This window comes from Lagopus leucura, unplaced genomic scaffold, assembly GCF_019238085.1.
Source record: "Lagopus leucura isolate 7727_CA_CO unplaced genomic scaffold, USGS_WTPT01 Super-Scaffold_100159, whole genome shotgun sequence".
NCBI classification, from domain to species: Eukaryota; Metazoa; Chordata; class Aves; order Galliformes; family Phasianidae; genus Lagopus; species Lagopus leucura.
The window spans coordinates 8,782,343-8,796,182 of record NW_024962335.1 but is presented as its reverse complement, the minus strand read 5'-3'; the positions used below and the strand labels follow the sequence as shown (position 1 = coordinate 8,796,182).

Here is a 13,840-nt window from a genome sequence, read left to right as displayed (position 1 = left end):
AAGCAGAGATTATACGTGTCATTATAAATTGGCATATATTGAAACATAAGTACTGTTTCTGTAACTTTTATGAATAATGCATTAAACTGAAATAATCAAGTATGTTGCAACAGTATAAGATTAAGAGGATTATATCATGTCTTCAGTAACAGTCTTCTTATCATGTTTTCTTCTGTAATTTGGAATTTGGGATACTTTTTATTAAGATTTTTTTCCCCCAAGCTGTTATTTCTTTAATTACATATATTAATATGTCTTTTAGAAAACTCGACACCTACATACAAGGGGGAAAGCTGACACTTTGCAAATGAAAGAGGATACGGCAAAGAATCCTAAGTGACTTAGTTGCATATGTTTCCCATTCTTCAAAAAAAAAAAAAGAGGAGGAGGAGAGGAGGTGGGAAGGAAAAGACAGGGATGAGGGAAAAACAGAGATGCTCAGAGGTTGTTTTAACTTGAACAACAGCAACAGCAACAGCAAAGCGTAGAGCTGTGAGGAACTGTGGCACTACAGATGTCATGTGTTCTTAGTGCAGTGGAGATGTCATACTGCAGCAGGCTTCTTCTTTTTCTTTGTTGTTTTTATTTTTTTATGGAAAAGCCATTGCTACAGTCAGGAGGGACACAATTCAGAAGATCATACAAACTAACCTGTGAGGAGATTTCTGTTCAATGAGTCGTCCATGTTGTTGAATTCATCATGTCATTCATCATGTTAAATAAATCATTTGAAATGTGTGCATTGCTGATGCAAGGCCTAATCATACGCCATTGTGTAGTATCTTCTCTAGTTTCATGGTTTCTTTGGCCTGAGCACAGTAGTTACATATCAGTAACTTATGTAATGACAATTCATAATTTTCTTCAAAGCTTTAGACAGCTTTTTTTTTTGGTTATTTATTTCATCAGAGAAATGTACCCCATGTCTATCTCAATAGTATGCTATAGCTTTTACATTGGCTGTTGCAAGTAGTGTTGCTCAGTGCATGAACAGTTAAATATTTCTATATCTCTTACAGGATGCTGTTGTCACCAAGTGGAGAAATGTTGCCATTTGTAGCTACTTTTTTACTAAGAAGAACCCTTTCAAGAGCTCAGGATTTTAATTAATTATAAATGATGATGGATGTTTTGTTGATTTTTTTTTGAAAGAGTATAGCTGAATTTTGTCAAACACCCTGTGCAAAAGACTGGATATTGGGCCTGTTGGGTTTCACCAGCTCCAGTCCATCAGCAGCCTGAAGCAGTGGGATATAGTGACCTTTCAGCAGAAAACAGCAGCATCAGAGGATGCCTGTGTAGTGCTTTGAAATTGTATTTACAGCTGTATGCCAGGAAAGATGTATACAGGATACTGCATAAACTGTACAAAACCCAAATAGAATCATAGGGAATACTCCAGAGTGCAATTGTCTCCTACTGTCTTACTGGCAATTTTAGATATTGCAGGAGAGGGTCAAAATTGCAATGAATTGTGTAAGAAACTCACATGTGATATATTAAATCCCTTTTATTAAGAAACTGAAATATCTGAACACAGGAGATGAACATAAATATGTATTGAAAAACATGCCTTTTGCAGCTCTTTAACATGGAATTCCTAAATTGATTGAAATTTTTTTTCAACAGAATATTATTGCTGAACATGAAATCCGTAACATTTCCTGTGCTGCACAAGACCCTGAAGACCTTTCTACATTTGCGTACATCACTAAAGACTTGAAGACCAATCACCACTACTGCCATGTATTTACTGCATTTGATGTGGTCAGTTAATGGAGATATTTATTTAGTAGTGCTTTATAACAGTTACAGTTCTTTTATTCTATTTTTAAAGAAGGCATATGGTGATTAATAGAAGGTATTGTTCATTTACCGAATGGATCTACTATCGAATACAAGATAGTGAAGGAACAGTTTTGGAGAAAAACAAATATTTTACTTGATATTATCTCATTTCCCATCTGAAACAATTCACTTGTGTCATCACAGCTGCTAAACTGAAACTTTAGTCAGTAGCACAAGAGGAACTTAAAAATTATTCAAGAAAAAAATATTCTAATGTAGTATCATGTGTATGAATTTTTGAAACACGTTTACAAGCGAGTCTTGACAAGTGACATCTAACCTAAGCTGTAGTCTTCCAAGAAGTTCATAAAAAGCAATTCTGGCCACCCACTCTGAAATCGTAACACATAGCAGATAAATCAGAACTGGACCAATGTGCATTATGTACAGTGTTCAGTCCTGCTGAGAGATAGGCTCAAGAGCTACCTCAAATTAAGTTTGTCTTCTGGACTGTGTTCTGGTGCCTGCAAAGTTGAGGAAAGACTAGTTTGGTGATGTCCAGCTGTTTGGTTGCTACGCTCATGAGTCTGTCCCAGACCAACCAACAAGAAGTGAGAGCGTTGGAGTCTTCCTGTGGAGGCCTTTGGGCTCATCCCACATTCATGAAATTGATATGGATTGTTTTTTGGACAGATCAGCAGGCAATTTCTTTGGGTTTCTTTGCTGCTTCATGGGCTTTTGTGTTTCACTGTTTAGCTGGATCAGTCCTGATAACTCAAACATTTTTTTTCTAAGTATTTCTTAAACCTATGGGTGTTTTACTGAATAAACTGGAGAACTGAAAATTCTCTGCAAATATATAGAGAACATATGAAAAGTTTTGTTCTTACTCTAAACAGAGAACTGAAACATTGGTAGCTCTGAAGAAGAAGAGACCACACAGACAGCTAACTACGTATCTCAAGAGGTCCTTGCAATATTTGGCTGCCATACTGAATCTCATAGATTTGAAACAGCTGTGATAACAAATCTGTGCAGAGCACTGTCCTTTTTATGTTTGTGTGGAAAAGGGCACCCCTGTAACCATCGTCAGACTATAGCAATAGTCTGGATGGTCCCTCTGTTGTCTTCGTTTCTCTGTCATTGCAGTGGGAATTTTAGCTTAACAAATGATGAAGATAAGGGAAAAAATATATTATCAACACCTTTTCCTTTTTGTTGCAAACAGACTGCATTGACTTTGGAGTCTCAAGGCTCATTTCAACAGAAGTTCTTACAGCTCTTCTAATTTGATGAACTGAGTTCTTCCTGCATTTATGCTTCTCAAATAATGATGCAAAGCCTACTGGTGTCTCAGAAAATTATGAACATGTATCAATTAATCAGTCTCACTGTTTCCAGCTAAATTTGGTGAAATAAATGGTAGCTCTAAGTTTTAGGACCAAGAAGGCTTAACATCCCAAATGTCTGTGGAATACTCACCTAATGCCATTTCAGCTAAGCACAAGAGAAATCTAAAATTCCGTACAGTTGTTATAGAAATTAAAAATTATTCAAGAAAAAGAAGATTTTAATAATGTCTGTGAATTCTCAAAACGTGCTTACATAAATATAAATAAATTAAATTTGAAAAGACAGAGAGATGTCTGAACAGAGGCATTTTATTTGTGACTGGGAAAGTAGTCAGCATTGCAGAGAAACTAAATAATAGCTTGAAGGAAAGTAGGTTAAAAGGAATATTAACCTTTATGTTCAGTACTTTTGTTGTTTAACTTCTCTACTGACATTTTAGTGCCCGTGTGGAATAGAAAAAGATTTTAAATGGTATTAAAAATAGGCAAACTGTTGTCAACAAAATGTTACATTGTATTAGTGATAAGTGAATCAACTGAGAGTAAACTGAGTGACATTTTTATTTCTACCAATCCATTTAAACACTTCTTAACAGTTTCAAACTAATGCATTTTCATTTATAGGCCTAATGTTCAAGCACAAACACACGGCCAGGTTTATCAGATAAAATTCATTTTCTCCCTACTCCCTACTAGCTAGGAAAGCATAGTGATCCAGCAATAATTCTAACATTTTGCTCACTTCCCATACTTCAGGAGGAGTGTTTAATACCCCAGCCACTATAAATGGCTAATTTAAGAAACTTTACTGTCTGTATTATTTTTCATATGCTATGTAATCCTCAGTGGGGTATTACTTACTCAAATATTCCCCTTTTTTTTTTTTTTTTTTTTTTTTTGTACTGTTTTATTTCTCAGAATCTGATATTACTGATGGAAGAACAAGCTCGACGAAAAAAAAAATATTCTAGATATTTGCAACATAAGCATAAAGTAGATTCAATTTAAGTCTGGCACTTACAGAGGAGCCTGGTCTTCCAGTCTGCTAATAGAAGCAGTCCTCTTCATTTTTCAAGGGACAGAAGTCCAATCACAATAAGAAAAATAAAGTTCAAAATGGTGAAATCCACATTAAAGTGTAAAAAAGAAGCATCTTAAATCTTATATAATATGGTAATATAATCACAGAATCACAGAATTGTAGGGGTTGGAAGGGATCTCCAGAGATCATTGAGTCCAACCCCTCTTCAAAGCAGGCCCCTTACAGCAGGCAATAATGTATATTGTATATATACATACACACATATACATATGTACAGTATATGCACTGAGATGAAAATTAGGTCCCTTAGTTCAGGGAACTGGAAAAAACTTTTTTTTTTTTTTTTTTGCAAATAGGAAAGTGTTTCAGTGTAACAGCATGTCAATACAAGTATCACTGATGCTTAGTATTTAGAAGTGACTCCTCTGCTTAGAGTTATGATGTTATAATTAAAATTGGGAGTGACATCCATTGCTTAAGATATTTAGAAGAGGACAAGTTTTGGGAGTAGATTTATTGATCAGTACTTGAAACTCACTTCACACATCCACTTGCATAAAGCAGGCTCAAAACCACCAGTGAAGTATTCCCTTTGAAAAAATAAACCATGATAATAGTTCCTACACCAAAGTCCTTTCATGTATGGGAAATCCAAATTAATTTCAGTCAGACATTCCTTCACCGTCCTGCATACTGATGAAAAGAAGGCAACCAGCATTAACTGGCACAACAGCTGCTCTAGTTCATGCCTAAGATAGACGGGGGTTCTGTGCAACCCAAAACTTCCCTTCTCTGTAGTCTTCTGTCCTTCATTGTGCAGACTTAATCTGGATAAGCATTGGAAACTGCTAGTACATATTCAGCAGCGATGAAAAACACATGGTTTCAGGCCTCAAAGTTCTGTTTATTGCCTTCTTCCAGTGGATTTGGGAACTGAAATTTTTTACTGAAGTTGTTCTCTGTTCTCAAGATGATCCAGATACAATCAGTATGGCGTCTGCACGCCTTAAGAACTGAAAACTTTTTTTCTTTGCAGTACCCAAAGACAGCATGCCCACACTGTACTCTTTCAGGGTATATTAGGCAGAATGTGGGAAGCCGTTTTAATTTATCCTCACAACTTTCTTGAGATGGAGCACTCAGGCACCAGGAGCTATCAGCTCATGAGCAAATGCGTCTCTCCTGTTGGGCTAGTCTACATGGATGGCTTTTTGCAACAGCCTCAAAGTCACATTTGGGAGGCCTGTTTCCATGGCCATGTAGCATACAAAATATCTCTCTGTGCCACATTAGAAAAGAAGGATGAATTCAGAAGAGTCTGCTACTGACCATCACTTTAAATCCAGGGTGAGAAAGATTCACGAATTTGAGTTGCAGGAGTGTCTGTTCATAAAAGCTGCAGGTAGACCACAGCTGTTACAAGCAAATGCCAGCCATATTCATCTCTTCATACCACCCTCGACAAGTTGAGCCTCCTTCCCCTTGATTGAACAATGACTGATGTGTTAGGGTGCAGACAAATGAAGTCCTTTCTAGCTGTCCCAAAACGTAAATGCGTTCTGGTTTAAAAGGTAAAGCATACGAACAATCAGCAGTGTAAATGCATGTGTATGACAGTTCTTGACCTCAAAGAACCCCAGTTGTTAATAAGTAACCTCGTCAGATTTCTATAGTAGGAATCCTTAACATCTGGCCTTGAAGACTGCGATGACTAAGGATTGAGCATATGATTTCATCTCAGGGGATGGAAATTTTGAACAGGGTTGGAATTTTTCAGATTTTTCAATTTAAGATTCTGTATACTGTGTTCTGTTTGATTTTGCCAGCTCAGATTTTAAGTTCAGCACCTTGCAGATGTGTCCTAATTGACTTTCTACACAGAAAATGTGGTGGGTAGCTCTCACCAATTATCTGTGAGATGCCAAAGGACACTTCAGTAAATTCAGTCTAAAGATCAGATTTAACTGTGATCTTAAAAGGAAAAAAAGATAATTACCTGAAAGCAGAAACCCATCAAATCTTCTTTATACCCAAAATGCTTTTCTAAAAAAGCAAAACGTTAGCTTCTCCGAAAAAAAAAAAAAAAAGTTATAATAATCCTTTGCAAGTGACATTTTAAGCTTTTGTAGATCAAAAGACAGAAATTAACGATCTTGCTCTCATTCTCAAAATAGTCCTGAAGCCTCCATATAGCTTTATAGAAGCATGAAAACACAGTGAAGAAACAATGTCTGCTGCAGCTTGTGCAGTAAAGAAAATAAGTCCAACAGTAACAAAGCAATTAGCCATTGTAATTGGGTGGCTGAACTAAAGCAGTTGAAGAATACCGACTCAGACTTGAGCTAAGGAGCTGAATTAACACATTATGTTGCAGACAGGGCAATTGACCTCAGTTTTTCATATCACAAAAAATGCTTAAAGGCATTAGCTTACTCACCTTCCTTCTCTGTCAAGACGTACATGGAAAACGATTGTAGCAGAACTCAGTCCTAAAAACTTTACCTCCTTTCCAAGGAGCTTGTTGGAGTGCTGTAAGGGTCAATGTCTCTCATAATCACCAAGGGGTCTACAAACCTGTTCTAAACATCTCTTGAAGAGACAGACCTGTTTGCTTCATTTTATGTCACGTGTAAAAAAAGAAGTCTCATTCCATCGGAAGGCTTCCCACTATGGTTTTTGTGGTTTTTATCTTCCTCCTGCATCTCCAGAGAATTCCTGCTCTTTTCTCTCCAGCAACAGCCCGTCCAAGAATATGTAAAAACTCTGACTTTCATATTCCTCTCCCTGTACTACAGATGAGAAATTCCTCAAACCAAATTTATTTAGCCTTGGTGGTTTTTTTTCTACGTATGATTCAGCAGATGTTGCGTTGGTTTTGTTTCTTTTTTTCTTTTTTTTTTTTTTCCAGTTTTAAAAGGGACAAATTTAAAGCCCTCCAAGGCCTCCAAGTGAAGTGTACGCATCACTTCTTCAAGGTTCTATTGCAGTACACAGTGTATGACGTTTATGCACAATGGCTCAGTTTATGTTTAGAACACTGAACAAAGCAGTAAATGTTCTATTTTAAGTATAAGTATTTCATATATATATTAACCATTGAAACAGTTACATTTTCACATGCTCCAGGAAGGGCTATTTTTTAACTTTACACTCTGCTCAAGAAAACAAATCATAATGATTTCTCACAAGATCCAGGACCCAAACTAGATAGCCTATGCATGGCAAACTCTCTGCTTTTCTCCACTCTATTCTCAGGACTTTACATGCTGTCTCCCAAGACCTTTTCACATACTTCCCTGGGTTGTACACTCTCTCACTCCTATAGTATTACTGTCCACTTGTTCTCCAAGCCCTCGTTATATGCTGTCAATGTATTCCCTTATCAATAATAGTATCCAGTGTAGATAATCCCATAATGATACAGTACACTATCTTACTGTCTTGACAGCAGATTAAGATCTCTTTAGAATAATATCCTTGTCCTGCTAATATGTGCAGTCCATTTCAAATAATATTATTCTGTGCATTTTTAACAATTATACTCAGCTGGTCTTAATTCCATAACTAGTGTTCTGTTAAAAGGCAGAGTGCTTTATAGTGGTCTTTTTAGCCTTTCATTTCTGACTTCACTGGCAAACTGTATTCTCAATCTTTCTCAGTCCAGATTGGTTCCCTTAAATTAAAAGTGAGACAATTTGGAGACTGCTGCCACCAGATCTCACAGAGATTCTTATTTGGGAAGCTCTGAAACTTTGGCATGCTTGTTGTTGTTAATGCAGTCATCACAGCTGAGAGGATACCCCAGTGGAGGATTATAATTGTTTTCCCTTTGACCCAACAAAGACCAGGGTTGGCACCTTTATAAGAAGCTCTTATAATGAGCTAAATAGGCTGAACTTAGCCTACATGTTCTCAGTATAAAGCTGTGATAACAAAGGGATGAAACTTCTTAATGACTGCAGTGAAACTGTGGTATAAGGCATGAAATAAAATGCTTAGCCCTTTAGCTGTATTCAACCTCTGCAGGGCAGATAGTGTGTGTCTGTGTGTTTTGCACTGCTTTCTGTCTTATTACAAACTCAACAGTTAGCCTCGACTAGCTAAACATGCACCTCAATTAAAATTAATACATTTGAAATAATATTAAAAGCCTGTGGGAGTTTTAAGGGCTCACCTAGTTTCAAAGTAATGCAGAATTGCATCCAGCTACAGAGGATCAGGAAGGAGAGAGTAACTCCTGAATTACATCTAAGATGCATGACTTATGGTAAGGAGTCCGCAGGACATGCGAAGGAAAGCCTGCAGGCTGGTGTTTGCTCTGCAGGGGTCCGAAATGTTATTGGGAAGCTTGTAGGAGCCTAGAATTAAATACACCAAAGCAAACCCACAAGCCTGAAAAAATTGCCATAGGCTTTCACTTGCAATTTGGATTATGGTCAAATTTGAAACTCACAGCTGCTTTTAGCTGATGTAAAACTTTACTGGAAAAAAGCATTTGTACAGATCCCCCATTTCCTCATTCATGCTTTATTAAACCTTTCAGCAGGTTTTCTTCCACATATTCTCTAAGAATTTAAAGTTTTCTAGGTATAACTGATCTTGTTCTTCAGAACCTGACCTCTTTGGTAATACATGCTAACTCCCCAGGCATATGCTGACATTCCAAGTTAAGCTCAAACAGTTTTACTTCTAGAAAACAAAACTGTATGGTTCCCTCTGCCTTTGAAACACACATTGCAAGCATAGCACTTACCTTAACGCATACGTGGGTGCACTGCATCTGCATCTGCACCTTCGACACGTGCATCTTGTCCTTTGGGGAGTGTCACAGCAGATCTGGAGCACTCTCCTTTTCCCATGCTCCCTGGTGATGGCACTGCACAGTGTAAGTCGGGCTGCCTGCCCTGGAGGCAGAGGAGAGGCCAGCAGAGGAGGTCTGAAATGAAGCCAGGTGGAATGTCAGATACGTGCAGTAGTGCCCATTGGCTAGGATCTTGGAAGCAAGAAGAGCGGGGAAGGGGTCAAGAATGAATACACTTGTTCTAAGAGGTGACACCCACCCACACAACCCTTTCTCGTGTCTGGTGAGACAATGTTTTCAAAGATTTGAAAAGCAGTTGTTTTCACTACAATAGATTACACTTAGATTGTCCTTAATTAATTAGAAGTCAATTAACTGATGTAATTATTGCAGAGACTTAGGAAGTTATTACCAGTGTGTTTTTAATTACTTTCATTACAAATCCATTCTACAGACAGTACTAACACTTCTTTTATCTAACAGCAACTCTGTCTAATCCCGATTTTAAATGTTTTTGTTTTGTTCCAGAATTTAGCTTACGAAATCATTCTCACACTAGGACAAGCATTTGAGGTGGCCTATCAGCTTGCACTACAAGCACGAAAAGGGGGCCATTCTTCAACCCTCCCTGAGAGCTTTGAAAATAAACCCTCCAAACCTATTCCAAAACCACGTGTTAGTATTCGGAAGTCAGTGGTAAGTAGAATGGAGTGGTGCATGCAACAACAACATTCAGCTATACAGTAAGAGTTGATACGCATTTTGAAGCTGTGTCACCTCTACCCAACACAACCCTGTTAGGTTGTGTCACTGTATCGCAGTCAGCCATTTGGAACTACCATTCACTTTGTGTTTCCTCAATTTAAGAAGTCACTTGACTAGGGCTGAGGATCACAGCCAATACATACATCCAAAGCTGTTCAGTTCCATAGAGTTTCCTGAGCTTGTGTCAAGAGATAAATCTGGCATCAAACTAATGTCACTGCATGTGCATACCAATAGTGCACAAATTTTGTTTGATTTAGGTACGATTGCCAGATGATTACACTTAATCAAATTACAAATCGGAATCAATTTACAGTGATATTCTTGTCACAACAAGCAACTTCTTTTCTTACCTTATTTATTTATTTATGCATGATGCTCAGCAGAGCCAGACTTCAGAACCTGTTTCAGAACTGTGTTTCAATACACCTTCTTAACATCTTTGGAATCTCACATTCCTAAGAACCGTAGGTAATCGGAGCCTCCTTATTACTTCTATTACTTCTATTCCATCTTAGAGGGCATAGCTGACAGAGAAGCACTCTTTTATGGTATAACTTTCCAAAAATTATGCAACTTATTTTAAATCAAGCGAGAACACAGACATGGTGTGATTTGATTGTGTGCTGTATCATATTCCCTGGATATAAAGGGAGAACCATCCTCTGTGATAGTTAATTCTAGGATGAGTGGAAGGGAAAAATACACATGAAAGCGTGCTTTCAACCATACAGTTTTGAGTACATCGCCACAGATTCTTCATCCATAGACTTGTAAGAAAGAGCATTTTCTGATGCCATCATCTGTCTCAGTATTAAAAGGACTGCGCAGCATCAAGTCTTGCTTTAAACATAGCATAACAGGCTTTGATGCTCCATAGCTTGGGGATAGACACAGCTCTGATCTGAACAGTAAAAAGAGGGCAACCATCGGTAGGTAGATGGGAATGCAGACCCTCGCGCTGACATGCTTAAGGCATTAGAAGAGGACTTTGTTGATAAAGGGTTTGCTCTGTGTTCTATTTTTGTGAAAGAAATATCATCTGCTAGAAATGCTGCGTGCAGAGATGGTAACCCGTCTGTATATTTGCATTTGTTTTAAAGCAGATAGATCCATCTGAACAAAAGACTCTTGCGAATCTACCATGGATTGTTGAACCCGGACAAGAAGCCAAAAGAGGCATTAATACCAAGTATGAAACTACCATTTTCTGATACAAAACTGTCCCCCTATTCCTTGTTGTGCCTTGCACTCCAAGCAGTCACAGCACAGCCTTTCCTTTATGGCATCGTTTCAACCCAGCAGAGAGGAAGACTGCACTGTATGCGTGGCCTTGTAACTAACAAAAAAGGCTGATAGTCATTTCTGGTGATGTTCTTCTTCCTGCAGCACTGACAGAAGAATGACACTATACGAAGACTTTTAAAATTACAGTCCACAAGAGGAGTGAGAAACCTTATTTTTCACGCAGTTCTCCCTTGTGACTCTGCCACAGTGCTTTCTTTGATTTCTTATTTTAGAATTCTACTTTTTAAAAAACAGAAGGTCTCTAAACTAACACTAATGCTGCCTACGAGTAGGATATTTGATTGGTTTTTTATTTAAATCTTGGCAGTTTTTAATTGAAATATAAACCAGAATTAATGAATAGAGTATTTGTGAAACCACTGAATTCATTAATATTTGCTGTGTTGAATAAAGAACTCATTAAAGTGACGAGAAGTTAGGTACCCTGATTTCTGTGTGCGCTGGTTTTATATGTAATCCTTGATGTCCTTTGATCCTCTGCAGAAACAGGAGCCTCTTGAACTGTAACAAAGGATCAGAGTTTTATGAATGGTTAGAAGAAAGGTATTAATAACGCACAGAAAACATTTATTAGATATTTTTATGGAAGAGAAGTACTATAGGAAAACATGAGAGTATTTATGGAAAGGAAGCCAGATTAATTATGACAAATGTTGTTTATTTTAAGGTTAATTAAACCATTGCTATTGCAGCATTCTGAAAATTATAGAAGTTGTAGCATCAGTGCACTGGATGTTCCATGTCACCAGTCTGAAATGGAAGTGGAATGGTCATTCCACCATTCTACTCCACTTACATACACTTTATGCAGTTTGACATTGCTATAGCCATGAATTCTACTCGTATTTTTTAAAATAATCTCAGTGGTTCTAAAAAAAAAAAAAAAAAAAATAGTCAAAACTCTGGATTTTGCTATCAAGATTTCTGCCACAGAAAGCTTGTTTAGAAGAACGTTGATAAAATTCTACCGTGAAACATTTTCTAAATAAAAATAGCAAGAAAAAGAAAAAAATTCCAAAGTAATAAAATTGTTTTCATGGAAAAAAACGAGTTAAGCATTTGCTTAATATTTGATTAAATAATATTTACTTACATTTTCTTTAAAGTGTTTTAATTTTTTTAATGTCTGTGGAGTATTTGTATAATACCATGATGTATATTTATGTAGAACTGAAATTATAACAGTACAAATATCACTATAGGAGAAAAAATGGCATTTTAACGTATATTGTTCTATCAAGTCAAATTGTGAATCATTTTGAAGTTCATTATAGAGATATTGATAAATTGTGTGGTTGTCTTAACGTTTTTTTAATTATTATTTCATATCCAGCTGAGGTTTTCAGTTTGACTCATCAGTTGGTGAATTCCAAAATTGGAAATGGAACTCTGTTTAAACCTGATAATTGTATATGATTTAGTTAAACATAATCATAGCGCTGAGTGATGACATAATTTTAATACAGTATTCAATTTACTTGAACAAAATAGTTCCTTGTACATATTTTGCCTCTTCACTGTTGATATGTACGTAGTCAACTGACAGTCAAAAACTAACACAAAAATATGGTACCAAAAGGAAAAACTGTATAGGAGAACAGTAAATAGTAGCCTCACTGCAACAAAACTTATGTAAATATGCTTGGGCTTCCAGTTATAAATTTTGTAATTTTGTCATTTATTTATATCCTATAAAAGCACACAAAATAAAATGAAGTTGTACAGTCCCCGTGCTTTGTGCGTCACTTTATCACTGCCAAAGGAAACAAAAGGGGCTTGGTCCCAGCCATCGAACAGCCCTCCGTTTCCCCAGTTTCACTGAGCTTGGAGCTTATCCCACACAAACACAGGCATTGCTGTGGGGACAGTTTTGTTTTAGAACACAGATTTTGTTTACAGATGGTAAATACTTTAAAGGCCTTAATTAAATGGCTCTTCAGTGCACTACTCAACTGCTGACTTTCTGTATTTAATCGCATGCTCTAAAGAACTGCACAGGGAGTTGCGCTAAAATGGGCTCGCTTCAGTCTCCAAAAGTACAAAAGTGGCCAGTTTTCAAGCCATAAACTGGGGTGCTGCTAATGCAGCTGAGTGACCCCAAACGCTTAAGGATGAGGCAAGAGGTGTAGCACAACTCCAATCAGACAAATTGAAGTAATAAGAGGGACTGGCAACTTGCAGGAGAAATTTGATCCAGATTCATCAAAGAGATGGCAAAGAGGTCAGGTGGCGATAGTGAGCAGCTGGAATTGGTTGGGAGCAAGGATAAGGGGAAAAAGTGACTGAGGGAGGCTAGAAATACTGATGGAAGATGAAGGACTGGTAGTGCAGAGAATGAGTGTGAAGAGAAATGTTTGGGGACACAGCAAGACAGTGCACAGCTGGAGCCCTCACAGCAGACAGACATTGATAGTGGAAGGACAAGTAAGGTTTACAGGCATAAAGTTCTTCTGTATTTGTAGAAACTTGGGATTTTAGAAGCAAACATCTCCTGCACTGGCTGATCCTAGCACAAACCCACTGGAGGCAAATTGATTGAGTCTCCTCTATAGCATGGGATAATGTTAGTGTTCCTTTCTTCAGACCCATAGAGCCTTCTCTGAATACAGGACACAAATCTGCCCTAGCTCAAAGTAGTTACTATTTGATCTTTAGTCCATCTTGGTGAAAGTGAACAGCCAGTTTCTTTTTTTTTTTGTCTGTAGAATGTTGGAATTTTATAGGAAGTGAGAAAACAATGGTCAATCTTAAAAGTGAAGACAGAGAAGAAGCCAGACACCTCCA

At 37.4% G+C, this 13,840-nt stretch overlaps 1 protein-coding gene across 12 annotated transcripts in view; it reads left to right on the top strand.

Moving 5' to 3' along the window:
• The window catches only part of ANKS1B (ankyrin repeat and sterile alpha motif domain containing 1B), a 405,586-nt gene extending 393,497 nt beyond the window's left edge, over window positions 1-12,089 (top strand). For 8 of the 12 annotated variants that reach the window (XM_042890329.1, XM_042890339.1, XM_042890338.1 and 5 more), the window contains 3 exons: window positions 1,630-1,767; window positions 9,512-9,679; window positions 10,852-12,089. In XM_042890329.1, the coding sequence (XP_042746263.1) occupies window positions 1,630-1,767; window positions 9,512-9,679; window positions 10,852-10,962 (417 nt within the window). In that variant the 3' untranslated portion in view covers window positions 10,963-12,089. The remainder of the gene's footprint in view (window positions 1-1,629; window positions 1,768-9,511; window positions 9,680-10,851) is intronic. The other 4 variants (XM_042890340.1, XM_042890337.1, XM_042890334.1 and 1 more) reach the window with 1 other exon arrangement.
• Window positions 12,090-13,840: the final 1,751 nt, after the last annotated feature.